Source organism: Lissotriton helveticus, chromosome 3_1 (genome assembly GCF_964261635.1).
Source record: "Lissotriton helveticus chromosome 3_1, aLisHel1.1, whole genome shotgun sequence".
Lineage (NCBI taxonomy): Eukaryota > Metazoa > Chordata > Amphibia > Caudata > Salamandridae > Lissotriton > Lissotriton helveticus.
Window position 1 is genome coordinate 501,992,639 of NC_136061.1, and position 21,832 is coordinate 502,014,470.

The 21,832-nt window shown below is 47.4% G+C and overlaps 1 protein-coding gene across 5 annotated transcripts in view; it reads left to right on the forward strand.

Moving 5' to 3' along the window:
- Positions 1–21,832, forward strand: part of MYO1B (myosin IB) — a 911,317-nt gene that overhangs the window by 597,504 nt on the left and 291,981 nt on the right. For all 5 annotated transcript variants that reach the window (XM_078680402.1, XM_078680405.1, XM_078680404.1 and 2 more), the window contains exon 18: positions 20,328–20,528. In XM_078680402.1, coding sequence (XP_078536528.1) covers positions 20,328–20,528 — 201 coding nt within the window. The remainder of the gene's footprint in view (positions 1–20,327; positions 20,529–21,832) is intronic.

Consider the following 21,832-nt stretch of genomic DNA (forward strand, 5'->3'; position numbering starts at 1 on the left):
AACAATGTTTTCGATAAACAGATCCGGCGACTGCCCTTCTGACTTCTCGGGCACCCCAAGAATACGGACGTTATTACGCCTGACCCTTCCTTCATAGTCGTCCAGCTTGCGATCCGTGAGGCATTTTATGGTCTTAAGGCCCCGCACCTCCTGCTGCAGCAAGTTCACGTCGACAATCAAGCTGACCGTCTTGAGCTCCAGTGACTTTACCTTTTCGTTGGCCTTCGTAAGGTCAGCCCGTATCAGTCCCATCTCGATTGTGACAGTATCGAGCTTGTTGACCAGAGCTTCCATCTTCTGGCCCAAGGACGCCTGAACCCCGTTGATAGCCGCCATAAGATCCGTCAGTGTAGGTTCAGTGGGGGCAAAAGTGACCCCCCCCTTCCGATGGGGTCTTTTTCGATTCCACCGGGGACCCTCTAGGCAAGGTGTAGCGATCCAGCTGGTTCGATTGGATGGTCTTGGGTCCCCTGGAGGACCGTGGCTGGGGCTTGTCTGACTCCGTCTTCGTCGCCATCTTGACACCTCGCTCCACTAGGCCAGACCGGGCTGAGCTCCACCCCTGAGGTCAGGGTATCCTATCTATACCAGTCCCCTGTCGCTCACTGACGGTCCAGACATGATCTCGCCCCCTCCTGGCCGCCACTGTATCAAGTTCGGTCACCCAGGCAAGAGCTCTCCCACAGACTCCACCGCATCCAGGAAGTGGGCCACGGTTCAAGGGTTCTACTCCTCTACCAGGGTCTTCATGCCACTCACAGCGACCACCAGATTCTGACAGGGCAGACCGCACAACAACGCAACTCCACCGCCACTCTTCGCATAGTCCACTGCTAGCTCACCTCTCGTATAATATCGAGGCTGTGCTTGGCGGTTGTCCTCCCTGCTGCCCTTTCGCCGATCCGGAGAGTGCGCCAGTGCTACACAGCATGGGCTACTCTGCTGGGCATTCTCTTCTTCCCCGACATTGGGCAGCCAGCGGGCATCCACCGGTCCGACCGCCGGCAGCACTATACAACCACGGGGGGTGTCCCAAGTCGGCCCGGGCAGATCGCTCTTCAATATGGCCACCAAGTTATATTCCACCACATGCGAGTCTGTACACTGCCGCCCAGCCCTAGCTCCCCCCAATCACCATCTGTCCATGAGTTCCTCAGGGGCAGGTTCAATATTTAATGCTGGTACTCCTCCTGCTCTGCACCAACACCTCACCACTCTCAACTGGCTCTTCTAGTGCCCCGGGGATGTGTGCATGCAAGGGCCAGGGCTGAGCGGCATGAGGCAATCCACAACCCCGGCCGCATATGTCCTTGGACGGTCGCGGCACCCCGCAGCTCCACAGATGGTCGCAGGGGCCGGGCCGGCGCATCACGAGCGCTTGCGCTTCCTCCCAGCACACCTTCGCCTTCCCCGCAGATCAATGGGGTCCTCCGACGCATCCGGGAGATTCGTCAAATACTGCAGGCCGGACCGATGTGAGGTGGTCCGTGGTCCCCTCTGTTTTGACACTCCATTCGGCCTTCCCAGTAACTCGAGGCCCCGGCTTCCACGCCGAACAGGGCCCTGAACTGTCGAGCGGCGTAGCTCCGCCGGCGGAGCTCGGAAACGACCCGGGGCAGTTCCTACGGGCATCGCTGCAATTCACGCTTCAAGGAGTGGGGCTCGGGAGCAATATAATTGTCAGGATGTTGTGGCAGGGAATGGAGGTCGGCGGAGCTGAGTCCCTACGCGGCCATCTTGGTCGCCGGCTAGGCTCCTCCCCCTCTTTTTTCAGATATTTAATGAACTAATACTGAACACACAGCTGAATTGTTGTCCTAATTACTAACATCTCTGCAACATTTCTTGAATTGGGACACATATTGAGCTTGTAAGTGAACTAGCTCCTGGGTTGATATTCTTGTAACTACTAACTTCTCTGGGACCCTAATCTTGCTGTGCAATTTTATTAAATGATCCCCTCAGAAGAACTCAATCACTCTCAAGACTGCACTCTCACTTCTGACCAACTGCACCATAACCAAGCTCTATTTCTTGACGTACGTGCTTTCCTTGTGTATCATTTCCACGCCAAAACAGTCTGTTTCCTACCTACTTCGAATCACTTAAGCTGACATGACAGCAGATCCAAGAAGATGGCTATACTCTTTTTTTTTTTATTTCTTTATTGCATTTCAAGGGAAAGTACATCAATTCGTAATCGCAATCCCCAATAACTACCCCCCTCCCCCTATCTGACTTCATCCGACAATCGTCATACATTCAGTACTATAACATTAGGTTGTTCATTAGTATACACAGCCGTTTAGCCAACAACCCATAGTACGGGCAGGCGGCGCATCTCCACAGTTAAGTATCCTATGGTCGTTAGGAGACTCCGTGATGGGCGTGTAAGCATAACACAAAAGCGACTACTAAACCTGTCCCGTTCCCTCCAATCAGCACATCACCCCACTCCCTATGCTGTTGCGGGCGCGTCAGCTTCTCTCTTGCTCATCAAGTATGTGTGGTATAGGCTCCAGAAATTTTTGGGCCTGCTGGTGGGGGGCTGTAGTTCGCTGTAATTCTCGGATTGAGTACAGCAGTAGAGCATATCATGCGCCCAGCGTTTTGGCGTTGGGAGAGGGCCCCTCATCCAGCAGCAAGCCAACACTCTGTGGGCCATAAGAAGGCCCATGTCAACCAGTCGTCTAACTGCTCTGGGTAATTTTTTCGTGTAACCCAATATAGCTATCAAGGGATGCGGTGTAATCTCAACCTCCGTCAGTTCACTTATTTCGGCAAAGATTTTCTCCCAGAATCCCCAGACACCCGGTCATTGCCAAGCAAGGTGCAGGAAATTCGCCTCAGGGGCAGTGCACCTTTCACAGCTCGCCGAATCTCGCAGGCCATATTTAAAGAGTCGTGCCTGGGTGTAGTACACTCTGTTTAAGAATTTGAAGTGAACTAATCTGTGTCTGCCATTTAGTGAGACCTTCTTAGTGACTGTCAGCAGTAGCGCCATGTATCATCATCTAGTGCTAGGCCTAAGTCAGTCTGCCATGCCAGCCGCGCCTTGGTGTATGGGTATCGTGTGGGCGTTTGTGTGAGCTTGTATAGGCTAGACAGCACCCCCCTGGATGATGCGGTCTTGAGTACATACGTCCGCTCTGGGACCTCTGGGGGTTCCGCCATGTCCCCGCCCAATATGTCGCCCAACGCGCTGCGCACCCTGTGGAACTGAAAACGCGTTAGCAACTCCATCTGCGAACAAGTCTCCTGCCGTGTTTATGTTCAGGGTGTGTAGGGCTTCAATCACTCCCCTCTCCATTAGCGGTGGGAGCCACCTTGCCCAGTCTACTGGCATCACCGGAGAGTACAGCAGTGCCCCTCCCTGCATTCGCAAGAGGCTGTGCCATGCGTGATTAGTGGCTGTCAGGGAATCAAGTATGCCCGTTCTGCGATCAGTCGCCCAAAAGATAGTGTGATGTAGTTTATCAGGTTGTGCAAAGATGGACTCCATGCGAACATGAGGTATGTTTCTGTCTCCGTGTAGCCATGTGTTCAAGTGCGACGCCTGCGCTGCTCTGTAGTATGCTTCCATGTCCGGGGCTCCCAACCCGCCCAGTGTGTAAGGCATAATAAGTGTCGTCCACCGAACGCGTGGCTGACCGCCCGCCCAAGCCAGCTTCGTCAGCTGTTGTTGTAGTCGTGCAAAAAATGATTTGGGGAGAACTATTGGCAAGGTAAGGAACAGGAACAGAAAACGCGGGAGCACGACCATTTTCATTAAGGATATGCGCCCCATCAGGGATAGTGGAAGTTTACTCCATTGTACCACATCATCCTTCAATCTGCTAACCGCAGTGCCATAGTTTGCTCTGAAGAGTACTTCCGAGTCTGTGTGCAAATGTATCCCCAAGTACCGGATCGTGTCTGTGGTCCATTGGAGAGGGTAATCCATTTGAGTTTGTTGCGTGAGCGGCGTGAGTGGAAAGGCAAGCGACTTGGTCCAGTTGACCCGTAGCCCTGAGAGCGCCCCAAAGCGCACCACCTCCCGAAGTACTGGTGATAGATTGTTATCTGGGTCACGTATGTACAGCAAGGTATCATCAGCGTACATCGAGACTATGATCCTGTAGCCCGGGAAGCCTATGCCTTCGTTCCCGTGGTATTCCCGCAGCGCGCAGGCCAGCGGTTCAGCTACCAGAGCATATAGGAGGGGCGAGAGGGGGCATCCCTGTCTGGTACCTCTGCTAATGGGAAATGGATCCGTAACCAGGTCCCCTATGCGGAGCCTCGCTCTCGGTACATGGTACAGTGCGCCCAGCATTTGCAGAAAAGGCTGTCCCAAGCCCATGCGTTGCAGCACCATACGCATGAAGGGCCACTCCACGGAGTCAAAGGCTTTCTCCATGTCAAGGAAGACAGCCAGTGCCCTCCTGTCCGGTCCGACATGTTGGATCACTCCCAAAACTGTACGTATGTTATATACTAGGTTTCTGCCGGGGACAAACCCCGCCTGGTCCGGGGCAACCAGTCCGTTCACAAGCAGGGCCAATCGAGTGGCTAGTACCTTGGCGAACAGCTTGGTATCAACATTCAGCAACGACAGGGGTCTATATGAACTGGACTCTTCTGGGGGCTTTCCCAGCTTCAAGATGGTAACCAGGAGCGCCTCTCTCATTGAGTGCGGCATGCGGCCCTCCACACATATGTCGTCAAATAGGGTCGAAAGGTGCGGCAGCAGTTGATCCTTGAAGGTTTTGTAGAAGCCTGCCGTTAGGCCGTCAGCTCCTGGTGCACTGCCTGATTTCATACTGGCAAGTGCGTCTAAAATCACCTCCTTCTCAATCGGTTTCATAAGAAATTCCCGATCATGGTCGGCTAATGAAGGGATGTCTATATGACTTAGTCGTCTATTTCCTCTTCCATACCCTCCGCTTTTGAGGAGTACAAATCCGAGTAATAAGATTTAAAAGTCTTGGCTATTTCTCTCTCATCTGTAGTAGGTATTCCCGCAGCGATGCGAACCATAGAAATGTGTTGGCGCCGCCTCCTCCCCTTCATGAGGTTGGCCAATACTGCGCTCGGTCTCTCCCCTTCCCCATACACCCGAGCCGTGGAGTATTTGCTCATGTGACGGATCTCCCTATCCGCTTCCTCATGATACTCCACTAGTAGTGTCTTAATTTCTCCACTCACAGCGTCGTCTGTGAAGAGAGACTGTCTGCGCTCCAATTCTTCCAGCTTTCCCTCCAAGTCCGTCAGTCTCTTCCTGATTGCTTTAAGAATGCCAGAGTGCTTTGACATCGCTACACCTCTAATATAGACCTTGAAAGCCTCCCATACTACTTGGAAGCTCTCAACTGAGCCTATGTTCTTTTCCAAAAACAAATCTATAGCCTCGGCTAGCTCTCCCTTAAACACTGGGTCTAGCAATGAGTTTGGTGGGAACCTCCATGTAAATGGTGGTACGAGTTTGCCTGGTATTTGAATTTCCATGAGGACCGGTGAGTGATCAGATAGGATTCTGGGCAAGACCCTGCATTCTTTCACTCGGTGCAGGAGGGAGGTGGAAGCCAGCAGGTAATCTATCCTAGTGTGGATATTATGATATGCTGAGAAATGCGTGTACCCTCCCTGTTGCGGATTTCTGAACCGCCATACATCTCCCAGATCGAGGCAGGTGATTGCGTTCTGCGGCTCCAGGGCAGCAGACGCAGGTCGGCGGGGAGGGCCAGAGGATCCGTCTAGAGTAGGGTCCATAGTGAGGTTGAAATAATCCTGGCGGTGAGAGTCTTGTAGAAGTCAGGCGAGTCAAAATTGGGGCCATATGTATTGACAACTATCAGGTCCGTAGCTGGGCCGTAACATCTAGACATGACAAATCTCCCCTATGGGTCCGCGTCCAGCGTGAGGATCTGCAGTGTAGATTTTGGGTTAAACCACGTCAAGACCCCCCTGGCGCTAGTGGTGAACCCCGCTACCGAGACGTTACCCTCCAGGCTGGGAAAACGACTGTTAAAGGAGGGTCTGGGGGACAATCTTTACCGACCTATCAAGTTCATACCCCTAATGAACCATATGACAACAACAAAAAAACCTGAAGGTCTATCAGAGTTGAGAAAAAGAAGTGGCCACAAGAAAATGACACACACCACTATCACGACTAACGGTGAAAGACCATCAGTTATGAAGAAGTCCTATCAGCCCACCCATATGGCGGAACATTGTCATCTAGGACCTTATCAGCAGGTTCTCATATGGCCAAGCTCACAAGTAATTGCTTGGTACCAATTGATCCTGTGCTGAAGGAAGATGTGTCCTCACTGAGAGTGGTACTGATAGGGTGCAGTGCTCATGGAAAAAAGTGAGTGATTAAGATGGCGATCAGGGTAGAAAAATAGTTTATTGGTATCTCCCTGGACGTCAGATTAAAAAGAGTGATGGCAGTGTAACAATATCACTGTACAGTAAGCATATACGATCTAGGCCAACATGTTTCTGCCATTATAGTAATATTTTACAGGCATTCTTCAGGGCCAGGCTGGAATAGCAGCTACTGCAACATCTACTATTATCAGTGTGAAATCAAAATCAGAAAAAACTTTATGAACATGGTTAAAGTAAGTAGAATCGTGTGGCTGGATCAACCACCCTACCGTATCCTTGTAATTAACCATGTAAAGAGCAATCCTTTCCTGTGAACATCAAGAAGAAAGGAACAATTTTGTAACAACCAAAGAACGCTCTTTATCAACAGATATTTGAAAGCAAATTCTTGTGGCATTCAATTACTCCATAGGATAGGTAAATGTATACCGGCCAAGTAGAAACCTGTGCAAAGTATAGAGTCACAAACAGATAATCTGTATACAAAGAAATAATAAAACTAACATACACTTACCCAGCTTTGTGTGGGAAGTAGGCCTCACCTCACCCGGCAACGGCTCGGATAAAGAGGCCCTGCTCTATTGGACATATGGAGAAGGACAAATTCAGAGGATGATAGCTGTCACACTCTCTATATGTATTGTTGTTCTAAAAAACTTGGTTGTTCAATTATGGCCCATGGGTCCCAAAGAAGCGAAATGCTACACTCAGAGGGCTGCATTCAACTGGGACATATATACTAATTATACTTCATATGTTAAATCCAGTGTATTTAGTTATCAGCATTTATGAAAAAATGAGTATATAAAAACATCTCTATAGTCTAAAGGTCGACTACTTGAAGTAGATGGCAGAAAACAGGCTATGGTTAGAGCCCACCTAGCTCAGCCGATGGTCATGCGAGCAGGACTACACAGAGACGCTGTACAACGACTGGGAGAGGTTCGGGAGTCTAAACAACAGCAAAAAGGCAAAAAGGTCCCTGGTGTCTTCGTGTCCTTACCTGTCCGTCGGTACCTCCAGGAATGAACCTGAAACGAAGGGGAGGTGCCGACGGACAGGAAATAATGCGTATTTATACGTACGCTAATTGGCAATGATGCCAATTAATAATCCTCACCTGCAGGTAGGAGGCGCGGCCATAAAATATGTGGTGAAAGCGCATGACGCGCGTTGAATATCTCGGCCTCGCGCATGCGCAATGGGCAGGGATCAGTGGAGACTAGCGCTCAAAATGCGGCGCTGGCATGTGAAGACCGAAGCATGCGCGCTGGACCACTCCCTACGCTAGGCCTCGCGCATGCGTGAATAGGCAGGGATCAGCGAGGTAGAGACTGGCGCTCGGAGTACGGCGCTTGGCCTGTAAAAACCGAGGCATGCGCGCTAGGCAGACACATGGAGTAATAGTACAGCGCCTGCGCCGAGTAAAAGACGGTTTCTGATGTGAACTCGGCTGCAAGCCTGGAAACATCCAGTGTGAAAGAGCGCAACTACACTGATATAGGAGCTGGTATAATCTAACTCTCATTAAGACAACTAAAATTACCGTAAAGAAGAATTACATAGTCAATTGATTAGTTATATACTTAGATCATTAGGCGTTTGTGATGAACAATAAAGTAATTTTTTGATCTTGCCCCTATTCAGAGTATCCTTCTTAACTAACCTAGTTATATGTGCATACTAATTCATTGGAAGACAGGAATTATCAATGTCAGAGTGAGCTATCTAGTGTCAGATACAAGACTATGGATGTGTTCCTAAACAGTGTACGTAAGCCTTGTTCATACAGAGTACAGTGTACATTAAGAATGACGCTCTCAATACACCAAGGAGTACGAAGAGATGCGTGTCAAGCAGTACAACGCAACCCCTCGGGACATGAGCAGTAGCTAGTAAGTAGTAAGGGGGCTATACCAATGATGTAACTGAAATAAACTTTATTCACAGTGACACCCAAGGTATATTATCGTTCAGCCCCTGGACGTCCGTCCTAAGTTTGAAAATCCAACGTTGCTCTCTAATGAATAGAAAATGTGACACATCCGTCACATGTGGTGGAATAAACGGTCGTTCCAGAACTACCCATTTAATTTCATCAGCCTTGTGTTTAAGCTCCAAAAAGTGATTAGTTAGGCGAGTAGATTGTTTATTGCACCTAATGGTGCTTTTGTGCTCGCTTATGCGGAGCTTAATCTTCCTGGTAGTGTGTCCGATGTATATTAGCTTGCACGGACATGTTATCATATAGATCAATTTGTCTGAATTACAGTTGGTGTGGTTATTCAACCGCCAGGGTCTTTCAGTCCCTATATCAATTGTAAGGGTTTTGCATGTCTGTGGACAGACAGCACATCCTCCACAAGGGTAATGACCACGTACTGGTTCAGTATTCCAAAGGGTATTTATGCCTTCTTTTGGATGGTACCTTGGCCTGGTATGGACCAGGTTATCCCTAATGCTGGGGCCTCTTTTGAAGGCAAATAGGGGGCGTGGAATATCACCCATTGCTGTATTCAATATTTTCCAGTGTCTAAGGATAATTTTCTTCACATCATTGGAACGAGTATTAAAAGTATGTACCATAGTCATACGGTCTGTAGTTGTTTGTTTGATCTTGGGTTCCATGAGCGCCTCCCGATTGTTGTTTGAAGCTCTTTAACAGGCACGGCTCACCAAATGGTTCGGATAATGTCGTTCTCTTAACTGTGTCGTCAAGTCTTTGGCATGTTGTTGAAATAGGGTCTTGGAGGAACAGTTCCTTCTGACTGTCAAGAATTGGCCTACTGGAAGGTTGTCCCGGAGTGCCTGGGGTTGGAAACTGTGATAGGACAACAAAGAATTGCGTGACATAGGTTTCCGGTAAAGTTCACTTTGTAGGCCTCCTGTTCCTGCCTTGATCAAAATATCTAGGAATGGAAGTTTCTCATTGCTTGATTCCATAGTGAAATTCAGATATTGATTTTGTGAATTGAGCCACGTGTGGAACAATTCAGCGTCATCGGTAGAGCCTCTCCAGATGACTATCACGTCATCAATATATCTTCTCCACAGCAACACCTGGTGGAAAAAAGGGTTGCTGTGGTGAAGGACGTGATCTTGCTCAAATTGATGCATGTATAAATTGGCAAGGCTCGGGGCAAACACGCTCCCCATAGAGGTCCCAGAGACCTGCAAAAAAAGGTCATCCTCATACTGAAAAAAGTGTTCGAGGCATGTGGGCTGCTAAATTCATATCTAGTGCATAGATCGCCGCCTAGTGTTGGGTCCGGATGATTGCACATTGTTGTCCTGGAAGAGTCTTCGAAGTATCACGAGATAGGTGGCTCCTCCCCTGGACTACAGTGCGCATGGGCATCGACTCCATCCCCAGATTGTTTTTTTCCGCCATTGGGTTCGGATGTGGTTTTCGACGTCTCCGTGTCGGAACCGATAAACTTTGTTCTTAAGGCCAAAAGGCCTTCATTACCTGCGTCGGTATTGTTTGCGCACGGTCTCGAGCGTCGTCCGACTCTCTGAGCCGGAAATCTACGGAGTCAAGTTACTCTTCGGACATCGAGGCCCTCTCGTCGCAGCAAGACCCGCCGAACTTAACATGGAGCGGAGCCCGTTTAAGTGCTGCCCCGTCTGTGGATCCAAATATCCACACATCGATGTGCATCCGGTCTGTAATAAATGCCTGTCACCGGACCACAACGAAGAAAACTGCATGGCCTGCTCTAAATTCAGGTCAAAGACGACGCTCAAGCATCGGCGCGCGGCGCGCCTCGAGGCCCAGCGAGCGACACCGGCTCCCGACAACATATTCGACGACCCCGCGGAGGAAGGCGGTAGCCATCATCTCCAGATTTCACCACCATCGACGGAGGTCCAGGCCGATCCCGAGGAACACGTCGAAGGACAGGGCCAGGACATTGAATACGTCGAGGAGGTAGGGGACGACGAAGAAGTTTATGGGGCCGCGGAAGATAGCTCAGAGGAAGAGCTATGCCCCGAAGTCTATATTGCTCAGGCTCAGGTCACGGGATCGCCACTCGGCCTTACCCACGACCCTGCACCGCTATCCCCGGCCCCGCATTCTAGCCCGGCCACGGACACTCAAGCGGAGCCGCCATTGCACGTATCGAAACCGAAACTGAAACCTTCGGGTTCTACGGCACCTAAAATGGCCGACGTCCAGCCGAAATCGAAACCGAAAAACACGGATTCGACAACACCTAAAATGGCCGACGTGCAACCAAAACTAACAAAGCCTCCTCCTTCATCGACTCCGTCCACCTCCGGCCCACAGAAGTCGAAGAAGGCTGTCGAGTCAACAGCGCCGCAGAAGGTGCACAAGGACCCGTCCTCCAAAAAGGCCGTCCATCAAGAGTCGACCTCTGTTGCTCCGGCACGGACGTCGAAGTCTGTTCACATGCCTTCGGACGCACCTACGGCGCCGTCAACTAAACGCACAGTCGAACAAACATCGACTACAAGCCACGACCCGAAAGCCGCAGGCACTACGCATCGGCACAAAGATGCCGGATCGGCAGCATCGGCGTTGGCGCCAAGGCCTACAACGGAACAGCGCCACGTTGCGGCTGAAGATTCGTCTACGCAAATACCGTCGACACCGAGGGACTCGGACGCCACCGGACACCGGCCGTCAGCTACAACGCCCTCCGCCTCCTTCACTAAGCAGGTCACCGACTCCCTGAAACGGATTCGGGAAAAGACTCTGTTGGCGACGGCTTCCACGCCATCGGCTCCAAAAACGGTGGACGCACCGCAGAAGTCATCAACCAAGCTTCTTTACACTCTTCCACCAAAGGTGGCACCAAAGGCATTTGCACCTAGATCGGTGCCAAGGACTTCGGATCCTTCAGCGCATCACGCCTCAGAAGAACAATCTGAGCATTACATCGATGCCCAAACAGGGAAACTGACCCTTTACAAAAGGAAGATCACTTCCCAACCACTGGAATCCTATGTTATTCCACTGAAGAAAAAGAGGCCAGCACAGGACATTCCTGCCCTTATTGAGCCTATTCTACCACCTCCTAGAAGGAGTCCATCACCTTCCCCCAACCAATCAGGGGGAGAGGGTGATGAGGAAGACAACCAATACAATTTCCCAGTGGACAATGACCCTGATGTTCAGCAGGACACATATGACGACACTGGGGACCAAGGTGGACAGCAGGTGGTACAAGATCCACAAGGTTTTGGGGCACGTACATCTCCAACAGAGGATTCTGCAGCATTTAATGCTTTAATAGAACGGGCAGCAGCAAATCATGATGTGGACATGCATGCTGACCCGGTGGAGGAAGATTTTTTGTTTGACACTTTCTCTGTCTCAGAAAGAACAGTTAAGATACTTCCTATGCTCAAAGGTGTCCTTAAACTTGCTCCAGAGATCTTTAAAGAACCTACCAGGGCACGAGTGGTCAACCCACGTATCGAGAAGAAATACAGGCCAGCTCCTGCAGATCCAGCATATATTCGAGGACAGTTGCCTCTAGACTCGTTGGTGGTCGCCAATGCCCGCAAAAGGGCAAACTCCCAAACTACGGGTGAAGCTCCTCCCCCTGACAAGGAGTCGAAAGTGCTTGAGGCATCCGGCAAGAGGGTGGCTGCGCAGGCTGCCAATGTATGGCGTATAGCAAACACACAGGCACTATAGGCGCGTTACGATAGGGCGCATTACGACACCCTAGAACAGCTCCTTCAACATCTACCTGATGAGTATAAAGAAGCAGCCGAAATGCTCATACAAGAGGGAAAGCTTATATCAAACGCTGCAATAAAGTGTGCACTTGATGTGGCAGACACAGCGGCTAGGGGAATTAACACTAGCGTCATGCTGAGGCGACAAGCTTGGCTTCGTATATCTGGATTTAAGCCTGACATCCAAACTACAATCCTCAACCAGCCCGTCAATCCTGACAGACTGTTTGGCCCAGATGTAGACACCACACTTGAAAAAATTAAGAAGGACAACGAGACTGCTAAGTCCATGGGGGCACTTCAGTCACAACAGTTCAGGGGAAGCACTTTTCGTCGCTCAGGAGCGCGTGGTGTTACCAGAGGACACTTGGGTCAACAATCACAATTTACAAAGGGTGGTGCACAATCCACCTACCCCAAGCAGGGTAGAGGGGGATACAGAGGTAACAGTGCCAAGGGCAGGGGCAGAGGGAACAACAACTCACGTTCCTCTGCCTCAAATAAACAGTGACTCTCTGTCACTGCCCCCCGACCATCCAACACCTGTCGGGGGGAGACTCCAGCAGTTCCTGCCAGTCTGGACATCCATCACCACAGACAGGTGGGTGCGAACACTTATCCAATACGGTTATTGTTTGGAGTTAACATCCACTCCTCCCAACATTCCCCCAAGACACCGTCCTATGTCGGCAGAGCACTTGCACTTATTGCAGCAGGAAGTCTTGGTGATGCTGCAAACAGGCGCAATCGAGCTCGTACCAGTGGAAGAGGAAAGCACAGGAGTCTATTCCCTGTACTTCCTCATCCCAAAAAAGGACGGATCCCTCAGACCTATTCTGGATCTACGCCCCCTCAACATGTACATACTGTCGGAGCATTTTCACATGCTGACACTACAACAAATTCTTCCCCTGCTAAATCAAGGGGACTTCCTAGCAACCTTAGACCTCAAGGATGCTTATTTCCACATCCCACTCCACCCATCCCACAGAAGATACCTCCGGTTCACCATTCAAAACAGGCACTACCAGTTCAAAGGCCTACCCTTCGGGGTGACTACTGCCCCCAGAGTGTTTACAAAGTGTCTGGCAACAGTGGCGGCGCACCTCAGAAGGCAGAACATACATGTCTACCCGTACCTAGACGACTGGCTTGTTCAAGCAAAGTCGGAACAACAGTGCGCCGCAGACATGTCCCACACTATTCAACTCCTTCACAGTCTGGGGTTCTCGCTAAACTACCCAAAGTCGCACCTTCCACCAGCCCATGTGCGGCAATATCTGGGCGCGACAATAAACACCCTGACTGCTATGGCTCAGCCAAACCCAGCCAGGATCAACAGCATTCAGTCACTGATCCAGAGGTTCAGACCGCAACACTCCCTGCCTGCGAGAGTGTTCATGCAGTTGATAGGCATGATGGCCTCCTGCATTTTCATAGTCCCGCACGCGAGGTTGCACATGCGTCCTCTCCAAGAATGCTTGGCAAATCAGTGGACACAGGCTCGGGGACAACTGACGGACCTAGTGTTGGTGACCGGTCGGGCATACAACTCTCTGCATTGGTGGAATCCACACAACCTTTGCAAGGGACGACCGTTCCAAGAGCCTGTGCCACAGATTATACTGACAACGGACGCGTCTCTCCAAGGGTGGGGAGCTCATGTGCTCCACTACACTGTGCAGGGACTGTGGTCCACTCAACAACAGAAGTTGCACATCAACTACCTGGAATTGATGGCAATCTTCATGGCGATGAAGTCCTTCAAGGTACATTTGTGCAACAGAGTCGTGTTGATCCGGACGGACAACATGACAGCCATGTACTACATCCAAAAGCAGGGAGGTACTCACTCACCACAGCTGTCTCATCTGGCTCAGAGCATGTGGAAGTGGGCCATTCAGAGGAACATTTTCCTCATGGCGGAACACCTCCCCGGCAAGGACAATCAGATGGCGGATCTGCTCAGCAGGTACAGCCATCAAATGCACGAGTGGGAGATACATCCATCAGTGCTCCACCCGTACTTCCAGCAGTGGGGTCATCCAGAGATAGACCTGTTTGCCACAAGGGAAAACGCAAAATGCCAAAGCTTTGCCGCCAGGTTCCCTCACCCGGAATCGCAGAGGAATGCGATATGGATGAACTGGTCAGGCAAATTTGCGTACGCTTTTCCCCCAGCGCCTCTCATTCCGCTGGTGGCAAGAAAGCTAAAGCAACACTCGATGAATCTCATCCTGGTTGCTCCAACATGGGCACGCCAACCATGGTACACCACGTTTGTAGAACTTTCCGTGGTACCGCATCAAAGGCTGCATCTCACACCCAGCCTCTTGACGCAGAACCATGGCGACATTCAGCATCCAGATCCGCAACAGCTCAATCTGGCGATCTGGCTCCTGAGGTCTTAGAATTTGGCTACCTCAACCTGCCTCCTGAATGCATGGACATCATCTGGGAGGCAAGGAAGCCCACGACCAGAGCTTGCTATGCTGCAAAATGGAAGCGGTTTGTCATTTACTGTACAGACAACAATATCAACCCGCTAGATGCTTCCATTCCTAACATCATCTGCTATTTGTTACATCTTTACAAATGCAATCTAGCGTACGCCTCCATTCGGATACATTTATCCGCCATAGCGGCTTATCTCCAGAATAGGCAGCACCTCTCTGTTTTCAGGGTGCCTGCCATTAAAGCCTTCCTAGAGGGACTGAAACGAGTCATTCCTCCTAGAACTCCACCAGCTCCCGTGTGGAACCTCAATGTGGTCCTCACTAGGATGATGGGCCCACCTTTCGAGCCACTGCACTCCTGCGAACTTCAGTTTCTAACATGGAAAGTGGTTTTTCTCATTGCTATCACGTAGCTCAGGCGTGTTAGTGAGCTGCAAGCGCTCACAATCCAAGAGCCATTCACCCAAATACACTCTAACAGGGTGGTGCTCCGCACTAACCCCAAATTCCTTCCAAAGGTGGTGTCACAGTTTCATATCAACCAGACTATTGACCTGCCTGCATTTTTCCAAAACCCACAAACAGTAGCAGAAAGAAAGCTTCATACATTAGACGTTAGGAGGGCGCTAATGTACTACATTGACAGAACACAACCCTTTAGAAAGACACAACAACTTTTTGTTGCCTTCTCAGCACAACACAAAGGCAACCCCATTTCCAAAGCAGGAATAGCCAGATGGATTGTTAAATGCATTCAAATCTGTTATCAAAAGGCTAAACGCACTTTAACAATACCCCCAAGGGCGCACTCCACACGCAAATTGGGGGCCTCCATGGCTTTCCTGGGGAACATTCCTTTAGAAGACATTTGTAGAGCAGCCACATGGTCTACACCACACACATTTACCAAGCATTACTGCGTAGATGTGCATTCCAAACAGCAGGCAGCTGCCGGACAGGCTGTTCTCAAGACACTTTTTCAAGCTTCTGCAGCTGGCACGGGCAACCGCCCTTAATGGAGGGACTGCTGTGTATTCTATGCACTAGATATGAATTTAGCAGCCCACATGCCTCGAACTGAATATGCTACTTACCAGTATGCATCTGTTCTTGGCATGTAGGGCTGCTAACATTCATATCGCCCGCCCTCCTCCCCGGTGCCCGTAGCGGCTGCAGACACTCTCTTGCATTCATCATTAGCATGGACATCCTCTACACTGTTTCACTCCATCTCTGCCACAATGGCTAAAAACAATCTGGGGATGGAGTCGATGCCCATGCGCACTGTAGTCCAGGGGAGGAGCCACCTATCTCGTGATACTTCGAAGACTCTTCCAGGACAACAATGTGCAATCATCCGGACCCAACACTAGGCGGCGATCTATGCACTAGATATGAATGTTAGCAGCCCTACATGCCAAAAACAGATGCATACTGGTAAGTAGCATATTCATTTCCATCATTGCCAACCTGGCACATTCCATGATGAAACCTACTGGTGTGATTGTGTTCAGTTCTTTTGATTCAAGGAGACTCTTAATGCAATCCAGTGTCTCTTGCTGTGGGATGCACGTGTATAAAGACTCGACATCAAAACTGACCAGGAGGTCAGTCGTGATGTCGAATTCCACTTCTGTCAAGAGTCTCAGGACGTCACCAGTATCTTTCAGATATGTTGGAGTTTCTGATACGATCGGTTTTAGAAAAAAATCCACAAAAGTAGATAGAGGCTCCAAAAGTGAGCCTATTCCCGATATGATAGGACGTCCTGGGGGTGGCCTTTTTTCTTTATGTATTTTGGGTAAGCAGTAAAAGTAAGGTGTCACAGGATGAGACGTGATCAGATATCTCGCTTCTAGAGGTGTGATCCATCCTTCACTTGATGCTTCTTCAATAAGACTTTTGATCTCATTTGCAATCCTTGTAGTAGGTTCTTCAGTGAGGCGGCGGTAGGCTCTTGTGTCATTAAGCTGTCTCAAGCACTCAGCTCGATAGACCTCTGTATCCATCAGCACAATTGCCCCACCCTTGTCAGCGGGTTTAACTATCAGAGATGTATCTTTTGCCAGATCCATCAAAGCAGTTTTTTCAGCTCTCGTGACGTTATGATAGGGATTGTGCTTGTATTGACTTAGGTTCTTGATGTCATGAGTTACAGCTTGTTCGAAAGTAATGACTCGTGCTGGAACTTGATGACTCAGAGGTGTATATGTGGATTTGGGTCTGAGACCAGTGTTACGATCTGTTGGTTCATCAGTATCCACAGCCTCTTGGTTGATGTTAAAGAAAAAATGGAGACGTATCTTCCTGTAGAAGTTCTCAAGTTCACGTCTCAACGTTATTAAAAATTCAAACAAGGTTCTCCTTCCAGAAGGAGACAAGAGTTATATTAAAATTTCAGAGAAAATTTTTCTCTGAAGACAATTTAATTTGAGACATCTCATACAAAACAATAAAATATAATAAAACATTCAATAATACATCAAGTTAATACAACAGGTATCTATATAAAAAGGAAAACACAAGTACTCTAACCTAATCGTAAAGGAAGATGTAAGAAATGGAGTGCTGAAATTTCAATATAACTCTTGTCTCCTTCTGGAAGGAGAACCTTGTTTGAATTTTTAATAAAAGACTGTGAACGTTACATTTTAGTTGACCAGTAATTCAAGTTATACACTAATGAGATGTCCTGAGTGAATGGGATGTGACTAGAATAGAGTCTAGTGAGTGTTATCGTCCTTGAACCAGTCCAGGGATAGCCTTTTGACTTTGATATTCTCAATGTTACACAAATACAAACCCATACAATTTAAACCAGAACAAAGTGTGCACTTTAAGAATTTCACTCAAATCAAAATCACATTGGTGTCCCTTGGAGAATCACCTTGTAATTAAACTAAAAGATTTATGTTCTCTACAAATGTTTGTGGCAACTTGCCTTCTTTCCTTTCCATGTAAAATGTAATGCCATAGACCTATTTTTCCACCTCCAAACCTCATCATCCCAAATGAACATTTCAGACTGGACTGGATGGTTCACCTTTTGCTATCTTTCAGCACCACTCTGCTAGTAGCCCAGTTAAGTGGTTAAAACTGAAAGCCCCAGAAGATCTCTCACAGCTCTATCTTATAAAAACTCCTTCATGACCTCTGCACAATAGCTCATCACAGACATTTTCATATTCATGGAAGATCTCACCAACTTCAAAACAACACCACTTTATAGCTCATGAGCAACCTTGCTTGCCTCACACAAAAATACAACAAAGGCTAGTACGGTGCTCTATGTTACAACAAGGAACTTAGCAACATTAACCAAGAAACAAGACGCAACATGGAGTTTCTTTTATTTACTTATTGGATTAATAAGGCGCTCAGCTACCCAACAAGGGTTTCCCGGCGCCATAGCGGACAGGGCACAAAAAGACATGCAGCAGAAATAGGGGTTATTGGTCAAAAAGCCAGGTCTTAAGGCTTCTGCGAAAGTGGATATAGTCAGTTTCATTACGGAGTAAATTCAAAACTCAGGAAGCACCACAATCGCAAAACTAAGGGAAAGCAGATTAATGAAACTGTGAACTTGAAGCTAAGTTGAACTTCCAAGCGCTTCTTCAAACTTCTACATGGCGCCAGCCCCAGCAAGGAATTCGGAATTTCAAGCTTAGGTGCCAGTGCAGACCACATTGCCATTATTTTCTCAGAGTAAATACAAATAGTTCAAGGAGAGCTCCAAAACAAATCACAAATATTACCTCTCAAGTTCTAAATGGACCAACCTGATGCGGTCATCCTTAAAACACCTACACGCAAGAAGGAATTCAGATCTCAGTATATGTGTGTAATTCATTACTTATAACACTAGCAACACTTTGCCCATGACATAACTTTACTGATTCCAAACAACCATTAACTCCTCACTAGAGGAAGGCATCTTCCCCTTTTCTCCAAAATCTAGCTAAATCATTCCAATAAAAAAAAATACCTTGTTTTTCATCCAAAAATTAAGCAAGCCATTTAAACTCAACTTCTGGCTCACATTACCAATAATGACTTAGTTAACACCTTTCTGTCTGGTGGCTGGATTCTGCGTAAAAGGCAGGATGAGGTGGCAAAAGTGAAAAATACTAAACAGTCTTCAATAAGCGTCAAATGTTTGTGTTGTTTGAACTATCGGTGGCTTTTCAACACTGTTTACCACAAAACTAAACTTCAGATCTTCTCATCTAGGATGGAATAAGAAGTTAAAGGCGTAAATTGTTTAAAGCCTTTCATTACTTCAAAATCCTAATATGTACATGGGGCTGTAATTCACTGTGCGTAAAGAGAATTACATCGTAATTAACCAATACTCGTGTGATAATGTGTCTCAGAATCTAAACCAACTAAAAAAAATTTTTTTTTTTAAATATATGCGGAAAGAACCTCCTTGTAGAATGAATACGCTAGGCTGAGCTCTTTGTTCTTTAAATGTGACATAGAATGTATTCTACTCTACACCACTGACTCTCCACCTCAGGCAGAGTAATTGTTTACTCCTCTCAGTAAGTGATCTCTTCCTCTCTATCCCTTTGCCAAATCAACAGGCTTCTTTATTACTCAAAGCCTAATTATTATCGCACAGATCTCCATAAACTGCTTCCTTCCATCTACATCTGCAAAGAAAACGCAGGTCCTCAAATTATTCCCTTAGAGTTAAGGAAAGCATTGCAACCATTAGTGGTTGCTCAATTTAACAGAGGAAATGCATTGCTAGCTAGCTTTCTGAAATCCTTGCAGGCTGCCTTCAGGAATTTCATGTTGCGACTTGATTCTAAGCCTCTAAAAACAACATAAACTCCATTCTGAGAGAACTTTTCTGGCTGCCTTTTGGGACAAGAATTACTTTTAGTTCCTTTCCCTCTTTAGCTTCTTTACCGCCTGCATCATATAGATCCTTAATCATCATCTCACCCAACTACCAGAAGAATAAGCTAGAAACTACTGTAGGCGTAAGTATAAAAGGAGCTAATCATGTCTCCTGAAAAATCCAAGACCTGCTCCACCTAGTTCAGATATAGAACCATGTAGCCAAAAAAAAAGTCGTCATACGAAGATACTATCCTTCTAATGACTCCTCCCTTCAGAACCCACCTTAAAGATTTGTGTGAGCTCATGTGCTTTTTCTTTTCTGCCTTTCTATTTATCTTTACTAAAATACTAATTCTTGTCATTTCGGCCTTTCTATTTATCTTTCCTAAAATACTGATTCTTGTCATTGGTAATAGTTCTTGTAAAGTGATATATTGTCTTGCACTGAACCTGCCCTGCTGCTGTGGTGGGCCATGCAATTGAGATTTTTAAAAGATGTTCAATTTCTTCTTCAACAGTGATGCTTATTGTAGCCTTTCTTGGTTTGGCATTTATCAATCAAAGCTGTTCCCCGTTTCCTCTCAACAGATTTTTATTTGTATGCGTACTACAGTAGATGACTGTTTCAAATACCTTTTTACTGCTTGAGATCACATTTGCATTTTAAATGATTTAAAAGTAACACTCACTGATATTTATATATTTTGCCTCACTTTGTAAATTAACCGGGATTAACATCTATGAACGTTATTAGTGTGCCCAAAATATATAGATTGAGTGCAGTAGAGGAAGTAAGTGATCAAGCAATTTATTTACTTGGTGATGGTAAGACCAAATAATTTTAATCCTCTTCACGTGAACACCTGTCAATGGAAAATTGCGAAACTACTTCTTGTTGTTACAATTCATTTACGGAATCCATGTCCATTGCAGATGCATCAAGCCAAATGACAAAAAAGCTGCCCATATCTTCAATGACGCTTTAGTCCAGCACCAAGTTCGGTACCTCGGTCTGCTGGAGAACGTACGTGTTAGGAGGGCAGGTTATGCTTTCCGACAGCCATACGAACCCTGCTTGGAAAGGTACAAGATGCTCTGCAAGCAGACTTGGCCTCACTGGAGAGGCCCTGCCAGGTAAATGGGTTTATTTTATTTTTGGGCAGAATGGGAAGTTTTTGTCAACTGTTTTGCTTTTTCTATTTGTCCTACACATTTAAAGAGAAAAAATGTATTTTAGCAACACACTGCCAATATAGGTAATCAAAGCTATTTTATTTAAAGGGACTGTGCAGTATACGCTACAGAAACAAGGTTGTTGTAACCCTTTCCTTCACTTCCCTCTCAAGGACCAGATTTTCCTCACAGCTGTAAAGAGTGCTCTGCAATGCTCATTTCTCTAAGTAGAGGCATTTACCTTTCACTGAGAATTAGGATTTGAGAGAGATCCAATGCATATCCTACCTTCAGCAGCAGGTGGGTTGCCTGGACAGAAATGCTCAGTGTCTGCATCGATCTGAACACCATTTGTTCTTGGCATGTGGGGCCTGAGCAAGAGATACTAGTTTAAAATACCACTGAACACCATAGAACAGTAGTAGGCACCAAAGACCCTGGTGATCCCTCCCCAAGCTGCGCTCAACATCTGCATGTTTTTCCTTTACCTTGCAGTAAGTAACTAAGGGAAATATTAGGATCATCAGAATCGCTTTGGCGAGTTATAGGTTTCAATATGACAGGTTTTTTGTTTTGTTTTTTGCTGGACTTTTCCCTGGTCTACACTCATTTGATCAGATATTTCACTATTTTGGAAGCGATGTGTACTGGCAAGATGGCACCGTGAGTTATGATATTGCTGCTAATATTCTTGTGTAAACTTTAGGTTATTGGTTATATACTGAAGAAAGACATTGGCCATCCTAAGGCTTATTCTTCTGAATAATACTCAATGTATGAAACACATGTCGAGGGTTAGCAGGCAATGTGCTGTGCTTGAACATGCGATCATCAAATGGCCATTTGTGACTTTGTGAACCAGCATGCATTCAGGGGACTGCAGCCATCTTTCAGGGAGCAGTGTGCATCTCCACCCGTTACTGCACGAGTTAGTTATTTTTGGGTCAGACCAAATGCACTCCAATTTGTATGCAATGTAAAGGTGGGTGACTGCAGGATTTAGAAGGCTAAGCATTAAGATGGGACTCTAGTGTTACATGGAGGATGGCATGTTGTATGAGACCCAGTCTTGGTCGTTAAGGCAAGCAGTGTTGTACTCCATACCCAAGCTAGTCCTCTGTGTGTGATTTTGGGCTAGCTCTGCTGATGGTCGTGTGGCACCTGCTCTGTGTTTTATCAAAGGTTGTGGAAACACGTCAACTGTACACGAGCCAAAATAATGGGCATTACCAAAGTTGTTTTTCTTGGTCTTCAGACATTCGTAC